General features: G+C 47.9%; 1 protein-coding gene across 4 annotated transcripts in view; it reads right to left on the reverse strand.

Annotated features, from left to right (window-relative positions):
- The window catches only part of ST3GAL5 (ST3 beta-galactoside alpha-2,3-sialyltransferase 5), a 49,895-nt gene that overhangs the window by 23,148 nt on the left and 3,088 nt on the right, over window positions 1-23,659 (reverse strand). For 2 of the 4 annotated variants that reach the window (XM_079792428.1, XM_079792427.1), the window contains exons 2-4: window positions 5,433-5,530; window positions 4,773-4,896; window positions 3,312-3,423 (exon numbers count right to left, since the gene is read on the reverse strand). In XM_079792428.1, the coding sequence (XP_079648554.1) occupies window positions 3,312-3,423; window positions 4,773-4,894 (234 nt within the window). In that variant the 5' untranslated portion in view covers window positions 4,895-4,896; window positions 5,433-5,530. The remainder of the gene's footprint in view (window positions 1-3,311; window positions 3,424-4,772; window positions 4,897-5,432; window positions 5,531-23,659) is intronic. The other 2 variants (XM_079792426.1, XM_079792429.1) reach the window with 1 other exon arrangement.

Genomic DNA, 23,659 nt, shown 5'->3' on the forward strand with positions numbered 1-23,659 from the left:
GATTAGTGGGGCGTGCCTGCATGCAGAATAGCAGCTAAGGAACTTTCCCAAGTGGCTGCTGAAGATGGCAGAGGCAGGTCCTGAGCTTGATGGCACCTGGTGGCCACCATGACCAGGCAGGTACTGCTGGTCCAGAAGGTGGTGGTTGTGCACTGTGAGGGCATCAACATTTCTGGCAATTTCTACAGAAACCAGTTGAAGTACCTGGCCCTGCCACTTCCGAGCCCCAGCCACATCTTCCATCAGACCAAGACTGTGTGGGGCCTGCTACTCTGCAAGACCAAGCAGGCCAGCCCGCCCTGGAGAGCCTCAAGGGGATTGACGGGATCCCGCCACCTACAAGTAAAAGCGAATGGTGGTTCCCGCTGCCCTCAATGTTGTGCTTCTGAAGCCCACACAGAAGGCTGCCTGCCTAGGGCGCCTGGCTCATGAGGCTGGCGGTCACAGCTGCGCTGGAGGAGAAGAGGGAGAAGGCCAAGACCCATGGCCAGGAGGAAAAGCAGCTCATGAGGCTACAGAAACGGGCCCAAAAGAATGTGAAGGGGAACTGACAGATACACAAAGGTCCTGGAGACCCATGGACTCCTGGTCTGAGCCCCATTAAAAAGAAAGAAAAGTTGGAACAAGGAGACATCAATCTGGGGCAATGGGTGAGAGCACGGAGTTCCAAAGGGCAATCTTAGGTCATGATTCCTTTTCCTGAAGTCCCAGAAACTATGTATTTTTATAAACACCATCTCCGTTCTCAAATAACTTATACTTTAGGTGGGACAACGAAAGGCTTACATAAATTATTATAATACCAGGTGGAGAGTGGCAAGTTTCAGAGGAGCTTCAAGCACCGCTGAAGTCCAGCGGGGAGGTCACTGAGCTGGGCACTAGTGGTGCCATGCACCTGCACCCAGGCCAGGGAAAGCCCCAAGCCCCGAAACCGGCCCACGCGCTGCAGCCAGGTGCTGGTACCGTCGAGAACCACAGGGTCTCAGGGCGAGAAAGAACCTAAAAGGTCCCTGAGCCACCCGCTGCCTGATACCTGAGTTCTACCTACCGAACCTCCGCAACAGTAATCCTGGCTTTGCTTAGAGACCTCCAGAGACTTGCCACAAAGGTGGCCCATTTATTCCACCTCTGGACGCCTGGGACCGCCAGACCCTTCCTTTCAGCTTGGCCGCCATCGCCTGGTCTGCATCACTGACACTAAGGCCACCCAGGGGGGGCGACCTTCCATGGCCCAGGACTCTGGCTGCTGAGCGTAGCTGCTATGTGGCCTGTACCAGGTCTTCTCTCCTCAGGTCCCCATCCCTTCCGAGGTTCCTCAGGGACATGGTCTCGAGTCTCTTCTCTGGTCATTCGCAGACGTTACTAAGATTCCTGGGGGGAGTCTTAGAGAGTGACGGCCATAATGTTCAGAGCACTCATCTGCACCCCGCAGGGACAAGCAGACCCTCCCGGTCTATCACGGTAGCTTACGGGAAACGGCTGTAGGCAGCCACGGCACATGTCGGTGCAGATGGTGCTGGCCTGGCACTAAAACCACCATGCTGATTTTCACCCCACGTGTCCCTACACCACAGGCATCTTCCCCATCTTGTACTTATGAAATGGTGTGCTCAACCCTGGCACAAGAGAGCTCACCTTTCTCAGCTGATCCCTACTCAAGAGCAATTACCTTTGCAGCTGGTCCACAGTGTGCAGAAGGATGCACAGAGAATGTGGAGAGTGCAGCTCACAGAAAGGGAAGCGCTCGCAGATATGAGCATTTAGGCCTTTCCCAGGAGACAGAGACCGGACGTCTGAAAACTATCCAAGAGAGCTGTGAAGGGCCTTGGAGTGGAAAGGGACTTGGGGATGTCTGAAAGCCAGCCAGATCGGGAGGAGAGGGAAGGCCCGAGCAGTGGCTACTGGACACATCCTGCTCCAGCGAAGCACACGTGCTAATGCTGATGAAATGCTGAGTCAGCGAACGGCGGAGGGCAGAAGCGGCGAGGACAGGAAGGCTCCGTGATCAGCAAGACCCCTGAGACACAGTGTCTGCATAGGCCAAACTGTGTGTTTAACTACACTCTCTCCATTTACTTCGGTGTCTATATCACTAAGAGTTTGAGGCACTCAGGATAGACAGATTAAATCAGAACCATGTGAAGAAAAATCAGGATTAGAAAAGGAACGTGTGGATATTATCCAACTCAACTTGGACGACCACCCTACTACACAGATGCTGTTATCTACATTGCATAGCTAAGAACACTGGGTCTCAAAACAAGTACCCTGCCCAAGGTCACCTTGTTCCTAAGTGGCATTTACATTTGATTCTAGGTCAGGAACTTCAGCTCTCTCCTCTCTGCATCGCACTGTCCACCTCTTCTGGCTTCTTCTCCTGGACAGACTCCCTACCCAGGCAGAGTGCAGGGTCATCAGGAGCTCAGACTCTGAAACGACACTGCTGGGTCCAAGCCCCGACTCCACCCCTTACTCGCCATGGTAACCGTGCACAGGTGACAGTCTCCTGTCCCCACTTCCTCAGCTGGGAGATGAGATTAATAACAGTGCCTACATCCCAGGGCTGTTCCGAGGGTTAAATGAGTTTACACGACTAACGCACTTTTACAAGTTACACAGTGCACACTAAACTAGATGAGTTAACTAAACTAGATGTGAACTTGGGCAAGCAGCTTAACCTCCCAGGCCTTATGTGTAAACTGGGGAGAATACAGGGAAATCTCCCAGTCACAAAACTAAATACCACATGAAAAGCACCCATATATGCTTGGTTATCATCACGCTACCTTACTTAAAATCATCTCTTCTTTCATCCAAGGCTGGACGTTACTGGATAATTTAAGCACTCAAATAATCAGTGAAATGAGCATTTAGTAGGTCAACTGACTTAGAAAAATAAATGTAAATTTAAGAAAAAATCTTGAAATACAATGTGAAATCATTAAAAAGGAAGATGAAATGCAGGAATGACAGAAGATACTAAAATAAATTCTTCCCATTCTGTTTTAAGAACATGACACTGACAGCACTGGGGCATGTTAACCACATGACAGGTGTCCTAGAGTTCAGTGAGTGGAATTCCCCCGACCCCGTGACCTCAGTCACAGAAGAATGCTGTGGGCTAGGGGTTGTTTTTTAGGCTGGGTTGTCCCTGATTCTGGTTTTAGAGTGCTAAGACTAAGTGCTAAGTGTTTCCACCTCTATTTATAATTTTAATGAACATTTACTTACAATATGTTAGAGATGATACTACTGTTTAAATGTATGTTTGGAAATGTTTTCATTTAAACCACACCAGTGGGATATCTAACCTTGATGCGGTCAGGATCCACATAATGCACTTTTTTCATATCACATTCTTCAGTAGTATAATTTAACTTGAGGATATAAAGGATCCACACTCCAAACACAAGAAGTATGCACCTAGAAAAGAAAAATCAATTAGTTATAATGATGCAGTCACATGACAATCAAGCGTGATCATGGGAAGTAAGTGAAAACCTAACCCAAATTCAGTTTGTCTGCTATGCAGCGTCAAAGTATTGTCTTTACAGGTGACCTCAGGGTGACCCCTTAAGACACTACTTATTCCCTGAGAAGATAAATTAGTCATTTATCTGGACTTTGTTAAGTCCAGGTTACTGGACTTAATCAAGTAATAGATTTTTTATTGACAGTGAGGTTCTGAGTAGGTCTCTCTCTGTCTCTCTCTCTCTCTCTCTCTCTCAAACATATTTTTATTGATTTCAGAGAGGAAGGAATCGAGAGATAGAAACATCAATGATGAGAGAGAACCATTGATCAGCTGCCTCCTGCATGTCCCCTACTGGGGATCAAGCCTACAACTGGGGTATGTGCCCTGACAGGGAATCATGCCATGACCTCCAGGCTTGATGGGTTTTTTTTGTTTTGTTTTTAAAGGAAGGGGAAAATGTGTTAAAAGCAGGCCCAGTGTCTACAGCCCTGACCCCCCGGTACTGTAACTCCTGGTCATGAGTCTGTCTTGCTCACACTGTGAGGAGCATGGGGTACATATCTAGTCTATTCTATTTGCTGCCATGTGGCCTGCACCCAACACAGTGCCAGGCATGTGCAGGCCTCAATAAATATTGGTTAACGACTAAAAGGAGATGGAAAGTGATATAAGTGTTTATGGATATACATTTCCTTTTCTCACCTTTTTAAATCTATGCCTTCTAAATTAGTAAAGTGAGATGTGAAACCAGATTTCAGAGCTCTGTTAGTACATTTAGACATGAAAAAGGGGTAATTTTCAACTTAGTTCAGCTGGTACCATATAAAACTAACAAGTTCCTCCTTTAACAATTCTAACACTTACTAGGATGTAAAGGTGACCTGGTTGAGACACCTGTCATCCTTTTTAGCATTCAATATTTAATGTTATTCAAATGCCTTTAGGGGCCTTTAATTAATCATATTTTAGATTAACTTAAATAGCTAAGGGAAAAAGCCCTCTTTTGTTATATAACAGCAGGAAGAGCTGTGCACGGTCAGAGCTGCCCTCGTGGGCATCCGAGCTCAGGTGCAGAGCCTGAGGGCCCCTGGCGGGGCACTGCCCTCACCAAGTGCAGTCTGATGCACGAACCCAGGGCACCCGCACGGACGCGCTAATGAATGTGCCTTTAAGTGATCCTTTGACCAAGTGTGATCAAGAATAAGAGTCATCGTTAGGGCTCTTATTGAACGGTATTCCCAATTCTACACAGTTGACCCAAATTGGGGGATCTTTTGGCCCAAGGGCTCATACTTACTTGAAAATGTCTTTTAACAACAAGTTGGGTCTTCGCATCTTGTTCTGAGCTCGGGTGTACCATTGCAGGGAGGGTCTTGAGCAATCGTTTCTCTGTTTCGCACAGTGATACTCGCTTGGCATTGCTGTGAAGAGGGAGGAAGAGAGCAGGAGGAGGAAAAAGAGGGACCATTTAGGTGAATGGTATTTTTAAAGAGCCTTTATGGGGTACATCCATACCAAGGACTGCTACTCAGTCATAAAAGGAGTGAACTACTAATACATGCAACAACTTGGATGAATCTGGAAAGAATTATGCTAAGCCAAAGACTAAGAGGTTACATATTGTACGATTACATTTATACAACGTTCTTGAAATGACAAAATTATAGAAATGGAGAACAGATTAGTGGTTGTCAGGAGTCATATAAGGAATGGTGGGTACGGCTACAAAAAAGCAACATGAAGGAACCTTGTGGTGATGAAAATGTTCTGTAACTTTGCCTGTATCCCAGTTGTGATATGTACTATGGTTTTGCAAGATGCTACCATTGGGGAAAACTGAGTAAAGATTACACAGGACCTAAAAAAAAAAAAAGCCCTAGCTGGTTTGGCTAAGTGGATAGAGCATCGGCCTCCAGACCAAAGGGTCCCGGGTTCAATTCCTGTCAAGGGCACATACCTTGGTTGTAGGCTCCTCCCCTGGTTGGGGTTCGTGCAGAAGGCAATCAATCAATGTGTTTATCTCACATCGATGTTTCCCTCTCTCTTCCACTCTCCCTAAAAATTAATAGAAAAATATCCTCGGGTGAGGATTAATTGGAAAAAAAATATTACACAGGATCTCACTGTATTATTTCTTACAATTGCATGTGCATCTACAATTATCCCAAAATAAAAAGTCTAATTTTTTTAAACAAGCCTTTACCTTTTAGAGATACATGTGGAAATATCTATAATAATAAAAGCGTAATATGCTAATTAGACTGGACAGCCGAACGACCTTCCGGATGACCTTCAAGGCGAAGCCGGGGTTGCAAGGGTGGAGGGCAGCCACTGTGGCTGCGAGGGCCGAGCCCCTTGCATGAATTTCGTGCACCGGGCCTCTAGTTTATAGATAAAAGAACAGAAATGAGATTTGCTTCAAAAAAGTCAGGAAGGGGATAAGTATGTGGTGGGGAAACAAATGACACAAGACTAGCTTTACACTGATAACTGTTGAAGCTGGGCGATGGGTACATGGGCTCATATAAATCTCAATACTCTCCTACTTTTTTTAAAATCCTCACCAGAAGATCCTCCCCCACCCCGCCCCCATTGATTTTGAGAGAGAGAGTGGAAGGGAGGGAGAAGGGGGAGAGAGAAACATCTATATGAGAGAGGCACACAGACTGTTTGCCTGCTGCAGGTACGTGCCCTTGACCAGGAATCGAACTGCAACCCTTCAGTCAGTGGGCCGACGCTCTAACTACTGAGAAACCGACTAGAGCTCTTATACTTAAAAAAAATTTTTTTTATTCTTCTTTTTAGAGGGGAAGGAGGAGGGGAGGAGGAGGGGGAGGGAGAGGGAGAGAGTTAGTGGAGCAACAAGAGAGAAGGGGCCTGGGTCCCTGGACAATCCCAACGGCAGAGCCGCCATTCCACCCTGGACTGCCTGCCTCCGGACTGTGACATGATGGAGAAATAAACTTCTGTCTTGTTTAAGCGATTGTTAGTTAAATGCAGTGTCAGATCTCAACTAATATAGGCACCTATTGCTATGATAAATTTACATATCAATTTAAGAAATGTCCTTACTATACTTAGTCTCTCAGCCAGGAGGAAGTTCTATCTCATTATTCACTTCACTTTCCCCATTAGGGTTGTGCCATTTTGTTTGGGGGGAAAAATTATCAAACTGACATTCAAGTATTTAATTTTTTATTAGTATAAACAACCTCTCCCTCAACACCAATTCTGTGTAGCACTAGAGGGTAAGAATTTTCAAAGGTATGTATGATTCTACTTGAGCAGTTTCAGAAAAATGGTGCCCAGGACTTCACTAGTAAACCCTTGCTGAAGAACCTACTGAATTCTTTTTATTTTTTTTAAATATATATATTTTATCGATTTTTTACAGAGAGGAAGGGAGAGGGAGAGAGAGTTAGAAACATCGATGAGAGAGAAACATCAATCAGCTGCCTCCTGCACCCCACCCCACTCGGGATGTGTCTGCAACTAAGGTACATGCCCTTGACCGGAATCGAACCTGGGACCCTTGAGTCCGCAGGCCGACACTCTATCCACTGAGCCAAACGGGGTAGGGCCCTACTGAATTCTTAAATGAGAAGTTAGAACAACTGAGACCCTGGAAGGTTGTTAAACACCGCAACGTTGTGGTTGCTGACATACACGGTCAGCCAAGTGGAGCTCCAGAGAGCAAGGCTGACGTGGTTCCAGAAAGAACCCGGTCTCCACTTCTGCCTACGGTGGTGCTCTTGGCTCTCTCCTCCGCCCCTCAGGCTGTAAACCTGTAAACGACATGTCCCAGACCCTCGCTGGCCAGCTGGCTGCTGTGAAGCTGTGCTGTGGCACGGACATCCTGGAGGAAGACTGGACGACAAGAGGAAAGAAGCAGCCTTTCCACTCCCCGGACTTGGTGGCGCTTCTGATGGGGCGGCCACAGTAGCGGGCGAGGAGGCTGAACCTGCGACTCCAGCAGGGGGGGTGGGCACCTGGCACCCTAGGTTCCTACTGGACACACGTCAAGGCACGTCCAGGAGTTCTCTGATACATGTGCGCGGCAGCCCAGGGTGGCGGCAGCTTTTCGGTCGGGGCTAACACTTCCTTCTCACTTTGGCGGCTGCAGGCCTGCCAGCGTCTGTGTCATCAATGCCCCGCAGGAGAGCCCTCTCTGCCCTAAGTGTCTGTGTGGTTTCTGGTTTCCTGCTGGGCATGACTGGTACATCAGGTGATCCTCCTCTGCACTTTCAGGAAGTGACTCGAGCAAGGAAAGGAGGGGCTCTGGGGGTGACAGGAGGGTCTACAGTCCTGAACACCACCCTCTTCTCACCATCACTGCCATATAACATGCTAAAAGAAGTTGTGGGTTTTGGGGTTTGTTTTGTGTTCCTTGATCACGCTGGAGATGATCTCAGGAGAGTGCAGGATCTGTAGCCTGACACTGGGCTCGGCTCCTCCACCTACCAGCTGTGAAGCGCTGAGCAAGTGACTGACTCTTGCAGCTCAGTTTCCTCGTCTGTGCCATGGGTGTAACATTACCTACCGCCGAGGATGGACTATGGGGAGCAGTGGTGGCGCATAACCAGCTCTGCCTAAGCGGTGGCTGTGGCTATTACCGTACAGAAAGGGAAGTTACAGGCAGCGCCCAGCTCTGTTTTTTCCAACACATCTGACAGGGCTTGAAGGCACTTGCCGCTCTGCAGTTACCCTCACTGCTGGCCACAGGCGTGGCTCTGGCCCCGTGGCAGGGTCCTCTCTCCAGCCCACTCCATTTCCTTTCCGGGGTCTCTCTGGAGAGGCAGCCTCCTCCCAAGCCGCTCATGCACTCGGCCCAGGTCAGGTCTCGGTCAGCATCCTCTCTCCCCGCTAACCCCTTTCTAAACGTTGGGCTTCCTCCACCGGCCTCTTCTCCTCAGCGTCAGCGCTGATGGCCTGAGTCCTGTCTTCCTTCATGTCGTCTGCGCACCACGCCTGGGATGCCTGGGACACGCTTCCTTCACGACCCACAATCTTCAACTCCCACACGCGCATCTCATGACTACAGGGTCCCGGTTTCCATCCTCAGCACGATGTTCTCTTTGTCCCGCACTATTCACTAAGGATTTAATCACTTGCCTTTCATGCTCCTCCTCCAGGGAGTGCACCTCCGAATCCATATCTCTAGGCAGACCCCTCATCCCAGCTCAGACCTGTGTCTCTATCGCCCTGCCTACTATCTTCATCTCAGACCATGCAGCACCTGGCATCTTCCTCTATCCCTCGCTGCACCTTCCCATCAGCCATCCACGCCAAAAACCTGCAGGTTAACCCCAGACTTCCCTCTTTCATTCCCAGCCCCAGTTAATCCCCAGGGCCTCTCAATCATACCTGCTTGGACGTCCTATGCCCACTGACATTCCCCTAGTGGAGGTCACTTACCTGGCTCCCCACCTCAATGTTGTCCCCTCAAAGCCGTCTTTCTGAAATACATTATCCAGTTGGTAGTTTCCACCTCATCTCAGGTCCTAGGACTCGAGGTGACAAACCTGTCTGTCACACTCTAGCCTCAAAGTTACCGTCGGAATCCTGGACGTGCCCGAGTATTGCCTCCGTGCCCTGGCACATGACCTGCAGTCCCAGTGGGAATCCCTTCAACCATCTGCCTGGTGAACTACTTTTCATCCTTAAACACCTTCCTCTGTGAAGACCATTTTTCTATACCACAGCTGTCTCTGGGCACTCGCTCGCTATCTGTGTACCACAGTGAACTGGATTTTCTGTTAACATTTTAGGTCTCCTCTATCTTTTCACAAGCACCTGGTGGCTGAGCTGCCGGGCCAGAACTTTGTTCGTCTTTGGATCTCCAACGTCTAGGACAGGGTGCGGCACATATCAGACCCTTAAGAAACATTTCCCATTGAATGGAATGTGTATTGTACGCCTATTGCCTGTCATCAGATAGGATACCCACCCCCCAAGTCCCTAAAATGTATTTTCTCAATTATATTTAAGATTAAAACTGAAGTTGAATGTTAAGGGAAATTATAATAGCGAAGAATAAAGCATGTGCTCTACTGAAACATCTAAAATACCCTACAAGAAAGAATCTGTGGGTAAATTATGGTACAAACCATATGGAATATGTCATAGTCCCTAAAGCCTGGCTACACGAAGCTAGCGTCTCAGGAATCATACATTGGAGCCTCTTCCACTCAGACTGCCAGGGTGAGAGCCTCCACACCATTGCTTCACTAACCATCTTTAAGCAGAAGAGACCTGGGGTTCAGAATTACGTATTTCCACTTGCACATAAAAATGTAACTGGTTCTTCTTAGATGCTTGCACGCCTGAAGAAGACACAATTCTTATCAAGGCCCGATGAAGACGGGTAAGGGCGAGGCCCCGCCTTCCAGTCCATGTGTAGCACTAGCACTAACATTTTCAAAATTAAGAATTAACTATTCAATGCCCAACCGGTGTGGCTCAGTGGTTGATTATCAACCTATGAACCAGGAGGTTCGATTCTGGTCAGGGTACATGCCTGGGTTGTGGGCTCAATTCCCAGTGGCGGGGGTGGGGGGCGTGTATGTGCAGGAGGCAGCCAATCAATGACTCTCTCTCATCACTGATATTTCTATTTCCCTCTCCCTTTGCCTTCTCTCTGAAATCAATATGTTTTAACATACACAAAAAAGAATTAACCATTCAAGACAAGAGTAGAGTAGACACCACAAAGCGGTACACGATGAATTGCCAAATTCACTGTACACACCCTTACTAGTGCAAGGGTAGGCATGGCATTAACATTTGGGGGAGGAATAAGCCTACACATGGTATCACTAAGCCTTGAAAACAACTACTTCATTGGCTTGCTAGCTGCACTTAACCTGCCAAAGGCCACACACGACTAAGGAGCTGAGAATTCCAACCCACAGCCATCCACCTCCAAGGCCAGGCCATGCCTTCCACCTGTGGGTGCTTAGGAAAGGTAGGTCTTAGAACAGGTGGGTATACATATATGTGAAGGGATTTTTTGTTTGTTTTGCTTTTAATAATGAAGGCATGCCAAGGTATAGATCATTGTAGGAGTTCATCTGTGCATTGTAGGATGTTTAGCAACATCCCTGACCTCTGTCCATGGGATACCACTAGAATCTCTGGTCCTCCCCATCTCTCCCAGTTGTGACAATCAAAAGTGTTTCCAGATATTGACAAATGTCCCCTAGGGGGCGAAATCACCCTGACTTGACCCATTGGGATAAAGTCATCTATATATATAAAAGGCTAATATGCAAAGTGTCCCCTCGAGAGTTTGACCAGGAGACCGGGGTTTCGATGGATCGCTATGATGTGTGCTGACCACTGGGGGGGGGGGGGGAGAATGAAGGAAGGCAGCAGCCAGAAGACCCCAATCAGCCCTGATAGCTGGCCAGGCCTAGAGACCCTACCCGTGCACGAATTTCATGCACCAGGCCTCTATCTTACCTTATAATAGACAAATATGCAAATTGACCGCACCTTCGCTACGCCCAAGCCACGCCCACCAACCAAGCCACGTCCACCAACCACGCCCACCAGGAAACCGTTGCAGGGACGTTGGGGTGTGGCGGAGCCCAAGGCTGGGAAAGCCTTGGGCGGAGGCTTTCCCAGCCTTGGGCACCAGCGGGCAGCCTGCACCGATCGCAGGAAACCACTGGGGGTCGGCTCCTGCGATCCTTAGCAGGGATGTTGGGTGCGGCCGAGCCCAGGCCACCACCCGGGGCCAAGCCCCGACCCTGAAAAAGGCAGAAGGCGGTGGCCACAGCCAAGGCCTGGGTCCCTGGTGCCGGCAGAAAACTGGTGCAGGCAGCCAGGTGAATGAAGGTCTATTGCACGAATCTTCGTGCAAACGGGCTACTAGTTGTATATATTAAAATCCCAACATTGCCGTATTTTTTAAGTATTAAAAGTGTGAAAAAATAACAGAAACAGAGCCACTTTAAAAATGGAGTCAGAGCTGCCATCCCAGAGAAACTGCCTCAAATCTTAGAATGTTAAAATTAGGCAAAATAACCTTCGGACTGGGCCTAAAGCAGCACGGTATTTCAAACTACTGTTTTGACTAAGGGACTAAAGATCAAAGACATTCTTTAGAATTAGCATCACTAAGCTAGCTAATCTACACCTACAGAAATTCCTTCTTTCTATTCTTTTAATTATTCCCCTTCCCTTTCTCATAAATACCTCTTGCCATCACCTAATCAAAACACTATTTGGGTTTCTGCCTGAATCAGCACTTCGGGAGTGCGTATTCCTTTGGATCTCAAATGAACGCTTGTTGCCTCTCATTTTGGCCTTCTACTTATAGGTTAACAAAGGTAATTAAACTTAATGCAAAAACTGAAAACCAAAGACTGTGGGTTAAAACTTGATGATACCTGAGCTTCAGTATCTAACCAGGAGCCAACAGACACGCACAGGCCTGCATTCACACGCCACCTGCCAGGTAGAGTTCACAGGTGTGCAGTGGGTGGAAGGACAACAACATTCCTGGATCCATGCAACTCAAGCAGAGCCCCTTTATCCCATTCCACTTCCACCACCTACGGGGGCCGGGGGAAGGGACCTGTTTCTCCCTGTTTCCACTGAGTAGGCAGTGTCTCATTCATCTTTTAAGATTGTGGAATTTCACCCATGATATCAAAATCATCAAGTGCTGGCCAGAGCACTGGCTGAGACCACACCCAGTCAGTTCTGATACCTTATTCACCTACCAACGCCTCCGCGGAGGTCTCAGCCAGTGATTCTCCAGTCTGACCACACACAAGAATCACTGGAGGAGGCTGTGATGTATTCAGATTCCCAGACCTCATCCTCAGAATCTCCCACCTAGTAGGACCAGGTAAGGACACGAAATGAGCAATGTGAGCAGGTTTCCCCCAGAGTTACGTGGGTGCAGCACTTTGAGTAACCCTGCTCTCCAGCCAGCTTCTCGCAGCTGTACTTACAAGATTTTAGCCTAAAGATTTTTCAGGTCCTACCTACCATGCAACATTATGAGGACCTGTTTCCTGCAACTAGAAATAAGAGTGTTGCTCTGTGAACGCACAGTCTACGTTCCACTAATTTTGGCCACCAACCAAGATGCAAGAAGCACTTCAATGATTCTGAGGTATACTGTTTAATTTACTTGTAATCAACCAGTATTCCTCTAATGTTGAGAATACACCATTACTAACATTCAGCTGCCTGCTTTTCACATGTTTAAAAGTGTTAAGGCACCCTGACCAGTGTGGCTCACGAGTTTGATACCTGGTCAGGGTGTGCACAAGCAGCAACCCATAGATGTATCTCTCTCACATCGATGTTTCTCTCTCCCTCCCTTCCTCTCTCAAATCAATTTTTTTTTTAAGTGTTAAGACAATTAATCCTGAGTCCTCGGAATAAAACACATTCTCCAAAACTAGACCACGCCCAGAACTACAGATGGTATTGCTAAGATTTCACCGAAGTGGCAAAGATGTTAAGATGGCGGCAACCGGTGCAGGGTCAAATCCAGAGCCATCTCCCCTCCCCACCTTTCTTACACTCTCTTCCTCCTCACTCCACTTCAGCCTAGCAGGCTTCCTTCCTACTGCTCCTCACACCAACATCCCCCCTTCCCATCTCAGGCCTCCACCTGTTTCCTTTGCCTCTGTCAGCATTTTTATTTTGGTCTTTGTTGAAAAGTCACCTTCCTTGACCACCCTCTGTAAAACGGCATCCCAACCCCGCAAGCCCTGTTCCTCACTTCCCTTCTTTACTTCCGAGCACTCACTGCTACTCATACATATGTGCCTACTGTCTGTTCTCCCCACTAGAAGATTCCTAGAGAAGGGACCTAGAACAGCGCCTACCACGTAAAAAGCACTTAGAAATACTTGTTGAATGAACTGATGAAGGAATGAATGAATGAATGGATGCACTGACCAGTGGCCTGCACCTAGATCCCCACAGAAAAGCTAATCCAAATGGAGTGGGTCCTAACAAGAGGCAGACGTGAAGACAGAACCTTTCTAGGGACGCAGATATCACAACTACTGGGTGTGTATGGAGTGTCTACAGTATGCCCGGCACATGGAGAACAGGGATACGGATCCTTCTTCAAACAAGAATCACTGTGTGTATGTTGAGGAAGGAGATAAATGAAATCAAATGACTGTCCCTCCCACCACCACGGGGGTGGCAGCGGGAGCAACAGAACAAATGATCCATTGTTATTTCCTTTTCTTTTTCCCAATTTATTTAGCAAGAGAGAGGAAGGGAGGGAGGGAGGGGGGAGGGAGAGAGAAAGAGAAACATTGATTTGTTGTTTCATTTATTTATGTATTCATTGATTACTTCTTGTATTGAAGGAGAAAATAAGCCATTTGGGGGGCTAGCTATCTGAATCCATGCCAGTAACCTGCCTTCTGACGTACACCCTTGCTTGCCGATAAACGTACGCTCTTGCTTGCCAATAAACTCCATTCTTATAAAATTCCTTATCTGTGATGCCTGTCCTGCCTTGTGAAACCTGTTTCCTGGAATACTCCCATTTTACAGAGGCCATAAACCATAAACCATATACAATCCCCAGAGGGGCTGGTGCCAGTACTGGCAAGCCTCTGGGTGTGGTCTCACTTCCCCATCCCAACTCTCGGGGAGGGTGGGGGGCCTGCGAAGCCCACGAAGAATCCAGAAGCCTGACCCATATTTTGGGGACAGAGGAACTAAGAGTGTAAAGGGAAAGCTTCGTCCACATCCATCACTCAGGGTTTGGAGACTGACTCCCCTGAGTCACGGCACTAGTGCAATCTGCAGTAAAGGCAACTTTTCTCATTTTCTCTGAGTGCCCGGCTGATTAATTCTCCCCCGCCGCCTGGCCGCTTATCTGCAACAGTACGTGCTCTTGAAACCAAAATGTGGGGTGTTTTGAGTCAGGATTTGTTGTCTTGAAAAACCGAAGAATGGATTCGAGGACAAAAATGGTTAGCGGGAGCAACGTTAATTGAGAGAAGCCAGTCCTGGAAAAGTGCAGCTGGGGTTCCAGCAGCAGCCAGTGTCCAGAGCTTCGGGTCCATGTTGCAGGTGGGTGTAGTTCAGCATCCAAGTGAATTAAAGTTTATTAGTCCACGTGTAGAGTCCCACATGGCCATCAGCCATGTGGACACAGGGGAGCTTCCCCCTCTGCAGGAGCCTGGGACCTAGCACACTGGGGAGAGAAAGCATGTGCTTTTATATATATATATGCTTGCTAGCTTTTGATTGGTTCCTTCAAATAATTCTGCCTTCATAACATCATGCCTCACTGCCTTGTGGTTGGTTATCTGCAAGCTGCTTGTCTTAGCAACACTTTAAAGTTCACAGCTCCCAAGCACGCCCTTCTTTCCCCGCCCAAATGGGTTGCCTTAGTAACTTCCACCAGCTGAGTTCCCTGGTTTTACTTCCACCTCCTAAGGTTCCAACCCTGTCTACCTAGCTTCCTTCTGTTTCCTCACCCGGACCAAAGATGGAACCTCCAACCTTGGCATATGAGGATGACGCTCTAACCAACTGAGCTACCCATCAAGGGCGTTATTTTGTTTTTTAAGAGAAGAGGAAAGAGGAAATATACTCACTGTCCCGCTGTTGGCTATCTGTCTAGGGCCAAGTCACCTCTGAGGATGTTCGCTAATACGTAAAGAGCAGGGTTGGGTGAGAACACTTGTATCGCCCCTTCCTCCACTAAAATCGAGTCTCACGTACCTACTTTTCAAAGAACAGGAAACATAAAACTTAGCTTATTCCATGGATGCTAACACTTGATGGCCATTTAGGAGTCAGAAACAGGAAGCTGGAATAAGTAGAAGAAGATAGATTTAAAACGATAAAAGGGAAGACTCAAGTGAGGAGAGAGTGGAGGGGTGTGTGTGTGAAGGATAGGACTTCCTGGGAAAGAAGAGCTGGAAGGGAAAGAGAAAGGAGGAACAGAAGCTTTGCCACCATGCTTACCCTATTCTGTTCCCTGGGGTGACAAGTTCAGAGGAACTCCTCTTTGCAAATTCAGATAAGCAGACCCACCCACAACCAACCTCAGCCCCCAGCTTACAGCTACCCTCCTGAATCCAAGAACTGCCCCTGCCACCCCGACCCCCCAGGAGAGATTCCAGCCAGAGCACAGAAGGTTGCCCTCACCTGGATAAAAATGAACTGGGGGCTGGAATGGGACCACCACCCCCCCCCGCCATGCAGAACATGGATAGTACTTGCAGGATTTCTACCACAACATACAATATGAGGGTCTGTCAGGCAGGAGAGGGGGCCATCTTTAACTGGCCAATGCCAAGCTCTGGGTAAAACGCACCCGCTGAAGCCCGGGGCCGTATTTGCTGGCAAAGGCTCTTCCAAAGCACCTTGGTGTGGACGAATAAAAGGGGTTCTTTGGACAGTAACCTCAAAGGTGATCTGATCATAAATTCCTATCTGGGCAGGTCATGGTGGTTAGTCACACCCCAGGCCTGTAAGTTCTTCAGTGAAAGGTTTTAAGCCAACCCAGCCCATTGTTCCTGTGCGTCTAGGTTAACACACTTGTGAAATATCAGAAGTAATAACCCTCTAAGGGGGTGTCAACCCTCAAGAGAGCATATAGTTTTGTTAACTATGCTGGAATCCAATCCCTGCCTTGCTTTCTCCAATTGTCCTTGTGTCCCCTCCTTAATTTCAAATGCATAAAAGAAGCTGCAAAACTGTTCATCTCCAGAGCATTTGAGATCTTGCTTCCTGGCCTGCATTGTCAGTTTGGCTCAAGTAAAACTCATAAAAATTCTCTACAGGTCCGGACGTTTCTTACATGGACACTGGTGAAGTACACTGAATTCATGCACGAACACCCTCAACTGCATCTGAAAGTCACATTCTGCCTGGGACGCTGCTTTCACAGGACAGTTGTAGGCCTCGTCTAAACCAGGTCAGTGTGTGGCTCAGAGATGGTTGACCTGAGGACAACCAGCAGGAGTGAAGTCTCGAACAGCAGCCGCCGCTGCTGCCGCTGCCACAGGCAGCTGAAGGAAGAAACCTTCCTGTCAGCTGAAGCCGCACTGTCAGTGGTGGTCCACCTGCTTTCTGCCGATGCCAGGGGAAGCAAAGCCCGTCTGAAGAGAGCTCGGGTTGTGGGAAATGACTTCAGAACCGACCACCGGAAGGGCAGGCACTGAGAGGCCCCACCGAGGCCCCTGATGCTAGACTGGTCGCAGCACCATGACCCGGAGGCTTCTGAGCTTTTAAACTTTATTTTTTGACAAAACCTCACAGTTACGGAAAGATTGCAAGAAGAGTACAAAGAAGTCCTTTACTAGTATACCCTTTACCCAGACTCCCCAACTGTTAACAATCATCACATTTGCCCTGTTACCATGTTCTGTACAGTATATAACCCACATATCACTTTATTATTTTAAATATACTTTTATTAACTTTTAGAGAGAGAGGAAGGAAGAGGCATAGAAAGATAGAAACATTGATGACAGAGAAACATCATCCATCAGCTGCCTCCTGCACGCCCCCTACTGGGGATCTAGCTCACAATCCCAGCATATGCTCTGACCAGGAATGGAACAAACAACCCTTAGGTTTCTGGGTCGACGCTCAACTGCTGAGCCACACCAGCCAGGTCACACACTACTTTTTTAACCGTTTGAAAGTAAGCCGAAGACATGATATTTACACCTACGTATTTTAGCATTCCCTTATACAATGACCACAGGCAATCGTTATAGATAAAAATCGGGAAATTACTTCCCCTTCAGTGGTGTTATCTACTCTGAAGACCTTACACAAATGCCCCTCGTAGTCCCCCAAACAGCCGGAGAGCGAAAGCAGGATCACATGTGGCATTCAGCGGTCATACCTTTCCAGCTTCCTTTCATCTGAAACAGTTACTTTATCTTTCAAGACATGGGCATTTTCTGAAAAGTACAGGCCAACTGTTTTGTGGAATGTCCCTACTTTGAGGTTGGTCTGTTTCATCATGATTAGATTCGAGTTGCCCATTTGGGGCAGAAATATCCCAGGAGTGATTCCGTGACCTTCTTGATGCATTTTTCCCAGGACACATGATGTTGATCTGGTATTAAATTGGACCGATTGGTTCAAGTGGGGTAAGGCAGGTTTCTGTTCTGTCAAGTTACAAAGTCCCTTTGTAATTAATAAGTAACTTGATGGGAGACACTTAGAGACTAAGCAAATATCCTGCTCCTCACCAAACCTACTTGTTTTACCACCCACTGGTGGATTCTTGCCTGGATAAGGATAAAATTCTGTGTGAGGTCAAACAAGGTCAAACTTCAGGAATGGTCCCAGTGGAAGCTGATGAGCATGCGACACTCCTCTATCGACTGAATTCAAATAACTCCAGGTTGTGCCCACTTTTAGCTAATAAGAAGAAAAACAACACCATCTCTGGATTTGCTTGAGAGCAGCCACGGATATGCCAGTTTCTCTCACGGTGAGCCATGCCTGCTGGGAACCCAGCCCTTCAGTTCACAAAGTGCCCAGTGGCTGCAAAAAGGGCCACGTGAGAGCTAACCATCCTCGCACTGAAGCCCAGGTCTCCAGGGGCAACGCTGAGGGCGCAGCTCCGTGATTGCTGGCCCACTGCGGCAGGGCACGGGGAGCTATATTTAAAAACAAAACCGCCAACTCTCCACCACCCTATACTGAGGCACAACCAAGTTTGGGAACTCTGCTGTCGCTTATTTGAGAACTGTCTGTTATCACAAAGTTAGAAGCCAGAAATTAGGCAGAAGCAGAGAGAACACTTTGAAATCACAAACTGGTTGTTACACTACAGCCCAGTGACGTCCAGTGAGCATTCCAGTCCATAGTCTAGGGTCTTTTCTCTTTGCACATGCACACTTTACCAGGACGGAGATCATGCTGCCCTACCAGCCTTCTGCAGGCAGGTCTGCACTGGACAATTAAGGAAAAGGATCTGAGTGTCTCAATTCTCCCAAGGATGGTCTGAATTTAAATTCATCCCAGAGGCAAAGGAGAGAAGTTATTCGTAACATGCAATGGCTGCCTTGGAGTATCAGGGCTAAATTCTCCTGTAGAGCCCAACTCTACAAGGGCTGGTCGGTACTGTTGTGTAATTTGATGTTTACCTAGTAATCCATTAAATAAGCATTTAACAAGCACTTTCCCCACACAGGCCCTGGGAGTATAAAGATAAACAAGACAGGGCTCCTTTCCTCTATAAATGAAGAACCCAGGCAGGGAGAGTGAAAAGCACCTAAATACCCCAAATATTGACTAACGCCACGCTAGAGGCGCGGCAGTACACCTGGGATGCCCTGGGCAAGGACCTGCTGGCTCCATCTCAGGAAACCAGGGAGGCTTTGCTGGGATGATGTGTAAAAGGGTCCGTGAGGGACAGAAATAGAAGAGGCATTCCTGACGGTAGGATGGGCATGCCCAATGCCCAGAGTGGCGTGCTCAGGCCAGATCACAGGGAGATGCGACTAAGAAGGAACCAGGCCTCCAAACTGGCCCCAAAGGAGGCCCGGGGCGGCCGCAAGTGGTGAGCTCACCCTAGGACAAAGGTGACCAAGGGAGAGGGTGGGCAAAGGGCTGCTGACATCACTGCAGCCAGAGGGGAGGCGGGAGCAGGAGCTGACCAGAGCAGGGACGGCAGGAAGGGGTACAAGAGACGTGCAGGAAGAAGATGCCGCAGGACTTGGTGACTGAGCTGGCAGGGGCTGTTCTTACAGCACTCATTCAGCCGAGATCAGCTGCCTTAATAACCAGTTCAGGCCACTAATGGGGGGAAAAAAGAACATGCTAGAGGGCTCCACATACTGCCACCATTCTGAGATGATTTAACCGCAGAGGGAGGGGCCAGAGGAAAGAAGACATGACATTGAGGTAAACTGAGGAAACTGCTCATTGAACTGCCCCTCCTCTTGGGTCCTCCGAGCTCTAACAAAAGGCCTTAGATTACAGCTCGGGCGGTGGCCCCGTAACCGCAAATGGCATACGCAGAGCATGCTACACCCATGACAGCCACGAAGAGAGCAAAGTCTAGAAGCTGCCTCTTTACCGAAAGATTTCACTCTTAATTGATGGGAAATACAAGTAGTCGGGCTGAATAAGTAATTCTCAGTGAGAGAAAGTGAAGGTTAGAATTAAGAATTAACGAAAGCCACTCGGGACTCATTACAAGCAGCCTCCACCGTAGGGACCTTCCCCAAACCTGAGTATAATGGGAAACACGGGGAACGAGATCATGGGACCGAATGTATGCAAATTCGAAAACAACCAAGTGTGGGACCAGGAAGTGACGTCACTACACAGGACCTCAGTAATACTCGGCAGGGAGTACCTGGCTAGGTGGATGGCTAAGGGAAGTGGGAGGACTGGACAGGCAGTTCATGCAACATTCTGGTACTGAATAATCCTACTTTCCTGTAGGAACGGAAGAACCAGACTGGTTATATCAAACCCCAAATCAGCAAGTGGAAATGACCCCAAAGGGACGGTCACTGGGAACAGGCTGGAGTTTGACAGGCCCTGGCAGTTGGGAGCCTGAAGGAGAGGGAGCAATCAGTATAGGAGACAAAGGAAAGTACTGTTAGGGCCACTACAAGCTCAGAACAAGTGGAACATGTGTGAATTCCTAAAACCAACAACCTGTATTTATGGTCTGTAGAAGGTACAGCGAAAACATCCAATTTCCTTTTTATACCCCAAATATACAGCCCTTTTACTCTTTGCTCCAAACATTTGGAAAAGCAGCATTTGGGCAGGCTCCCAAACAGGCATACCTGCATGCACAAACCCGGTTTTTAATCATGTGTGGAGCATGCACCTGGGGGTATAGAAATAAGCAACACGGACAGCGTCTTTTTCAAAAAGCTCTCACAGTCTCATTTTTAAAAACTGGACAAGTAGATTTATGACCAATGTCATTATTTTCATAGTATTTCTTCTTAACTTACTCTACACCGGACATGAAGGCAGTGTCAGATGTTTTAGATTAGGGGTGCGTGTGTATGTATGTGTCTAGGGGGGGGGGCTTAGAAAAGGCTCCGCCCAGGAAGGAATGAGTAGGGCTTGAAGGGGGTGGGCAGGAGAGGCAGGTGCCACCTGAGCAAGGACAGCAGGCACAGAGGATAAAAGTTCCCAATAGAGTGTCTGCAGGTCCAGCCCAGGAGGACACAATGTACCGAGAGAGGCTAGAAAAGGAAGCAGTGCAACGGCGGGAGGGGATTTCATCCCAAAAGGAGCAACTGGGGGAAGGGAGAATTGAAAATGGAATTGGATTTTGGAGAGACTTCTCTTGAGGCTGGACTGGTGACGGAGAAGTCCTCTTGTGCCTGGGCCAGGAACAGAGCCATCTCCCCAACCTCAGCTACACCCTCCCAAGAATGTCCACAGGAGACTTTCTGAAGGGCGGGGAGGAATGCACTAGATGCTAAGAAGATGGGATACATTTACCTCCTCTACCCCCAGCAGGCCAGACTGCCCCAGTCTGAATCCCAGCTCTCTCCTCCAGAGTTTCTTAAGCTTTCTGAACCTTGGTATCCTCATTTGTAAAATTGGGGGTGACAATGGTACCAAACTCACATGGCTTTTGTGAAAATTAAATGGGCTGACGTATATAACATGTCTAGAACAGGTGAGGATGAAGTGAGTGGGTATTTACCCCTTTTCCTGTTCTACCTATGTTTTGTAGCATGTGCGTTTGTTGCGGGGGAGGGGTTGTTTAGCATCAAGATTGTCACAAAGAGCCCACTCTCTCTGCCAACCACAAAAACACTGCTAGATCGCCATGACTCTAGAGTCACTTGGCAGAAATGAATCCCATCGTTGTTAGCTCTCACTCTTCCCTTTATCGAGACAAATCAGCTCCATGTTTACTGGCTAAGATTTAGAGCTGTGCTGTCCACTAACCACATGTGGTCGCTGAGTACTTCAAATACGGCCAGGCCAAATTGAAATGTGCTCTGCATAAGTGTAAGATACACACCAGTCAGGCTTTGAAGACGTAGTTGAACAGAAAATTGTAAAATAGCTCATTTAACAATTTTTATAACTTGATTTGGCAATATACTGAACATATTGGGTTAACTAAAATATATTATTATTAAAATCAATTTCACCTGTTTTTTAAAAAATTGCTTCCTTCTCATCCATTGGATTTATTTTAGTTGCTATGTTCCTAACTTCTTCTTCTTTTTTTTTTTTTTAATTTCTTTATTGATTAAGGTGTCACATATTTGTCCTCATCCCCCCATTCCCATCCCACACCCCGCCCCACGGATGCCCCAACCCCCTGTTGAACTTAACCATTGGTTAGGCTCATATGCATGCACACAAGACCTTTGGTTGATCTCTCCCCCCTCCCCCCACCCTCCCCTATCCTCCCTCTGAGGCCCGATAGTCCGATCGATGCCTCCTTGTTTCTGGTTCTGTTGTTGTTCATCAGTCTATGTTGTTCATCATTTCCCCTAGATGAGCGAAATCATGTGTCACTAGAGATATAAGAACTGAATGTGAGACGAGCAATAATAGTTATGCTTACAGGCAAATGAATCAGTCTGTAGTGAGTTTCTTTCTGGACCAACAGTTCTTTTGAGACCCAATATCAATGTCCACCGGTTCCCTATGAGTACATGTCGGCACTGACCCCTCAGCTCTGGATGGTGGACAAATGGTGGTAATGCAGGTCCGACTCCCTCTGGTTTGGTCTCGGCCGGACCCAGGGGCATGGCTTCCCCCGGACCCAGGGGCCCGTGGCCACTCCCAGACCCAGGGTCGCGTGGCCTCACCCGGATCCAGGGGCCCACGGCCTCACCCGGACCCGGGACCCAGCCTCACCCGGACCCAGGGGCACACGGCCTCGCCCAGACCCAGGATTCAGCTTCACCCGGACCCAGGGGCGCATGGCCTCACCCGGACACAGGGGCGCGTGGCCTCTCTCGGGCCTGAGACCCAGCCTCAACCGGATTCAGGGGCACACGGCCTCGCCCGGACACGGGATCTAGCTTCACCCGGACCCAGGGGCACGTGGCCTCACCCGGACCCAGGGGCGCGTGGCCTCTCCCAGACCCAGGGTCGCGTGGCCTCACCCGGATCCAGGGGCCCACGGCCTCGCCCGGACCCAGGACCCAGCCTCACCCGGATCCAGGGACACACGGCCTCACCCAGACCCGGGAACCAGCTTCACCCTGACCCAGGGGCGCGTGGCCTGTTCCTAACTTCTTAAGTGATTAGCTTGTTAATGTCTTTTTTCTTGCTAATATGAACAATTAAGACTGCACATTTCTCTCTAAATATTGACTTAGTTGCATCCCACAGTTTTTTTTGTTGTTGTTTGGTTGGTTGGTTGATTTTTCTTATTAATCCTCACCTGAGAACATTCTTCCATTGATTTTTAGAGAGTGGGAGGGAGGGGAAGAGACACAGAGAGAAACATCAATGTGAGAGAGACACATAGATTGGTTGCCTCCTGCCCTTGCCCTGTCCGGATCTAGCCTGTAACTGAGGTACACGCCTCTGACTAGAATCGAACCCACGACCCTTCATTCTGAGGGCTCTATCCACTGAGCCAAACCAGTCAGGGCTCTCACAGTTTTTTTAAGTGTACAATTCATCCAAAAGTTTTAACATCTATTTTCATTATTACTTCTCTATCTTTCAAATGTCAATACTTTCAAATTTTTTAAAAGTTTAAAAATTATCTCTTAAAATTGTCATATAATTTAGTTGCATTGTGTTCAGAGAAAACTTTGTATAATACTGATTATTTGAAATATGTTAGAACTTATTTTATGACCTGGTGTGTATATTCAATCGCTCTCCCTCTCCCTTCCTCTCTGAAATAAATTAAAAAATATATTTTTAAAAACTGATGTTTTTATTTTCCTGAAAAATTCAAACTTTAATTTACTTATTTCTTTTAAAAATGTTAAGTGTAGCTACTTGAAATTTTTAAATTATGTGTGTGGCCTGGGTTATATTTCCATTGGACAGCGCTGGTCTAGGAAAGGATAAGCAAGAAGCCTGCACTAGCTATCAAGTCCTGGATGACTAAGGATTTTATTACTGAAAATGATAAGCCAAGAGGAGTGTATTGGCGGCCTTGATAAAGTACCACACTCTATTCTCCACCCTTGCTGCTGCCCTCTAAATAGGAAATGAGAACAAGATGTGAAAAGCAGAACGGAGGTG

The sequence above is a fragment of the Cnephaeus nilssonii genome, assembly GCF_951640355.1.
Source record: "Cnephaeus nilssonii genome assembly, chromosome: 15".
In the NCBI taxonomy this organism is placed as follows: domain Eukaryota; kingdom Metazoa; phylum Chordata; class Mammalia; order Chiroptera; family Vespertilionidae; genus Cnephaeus; species Cnephaeus nilssonii.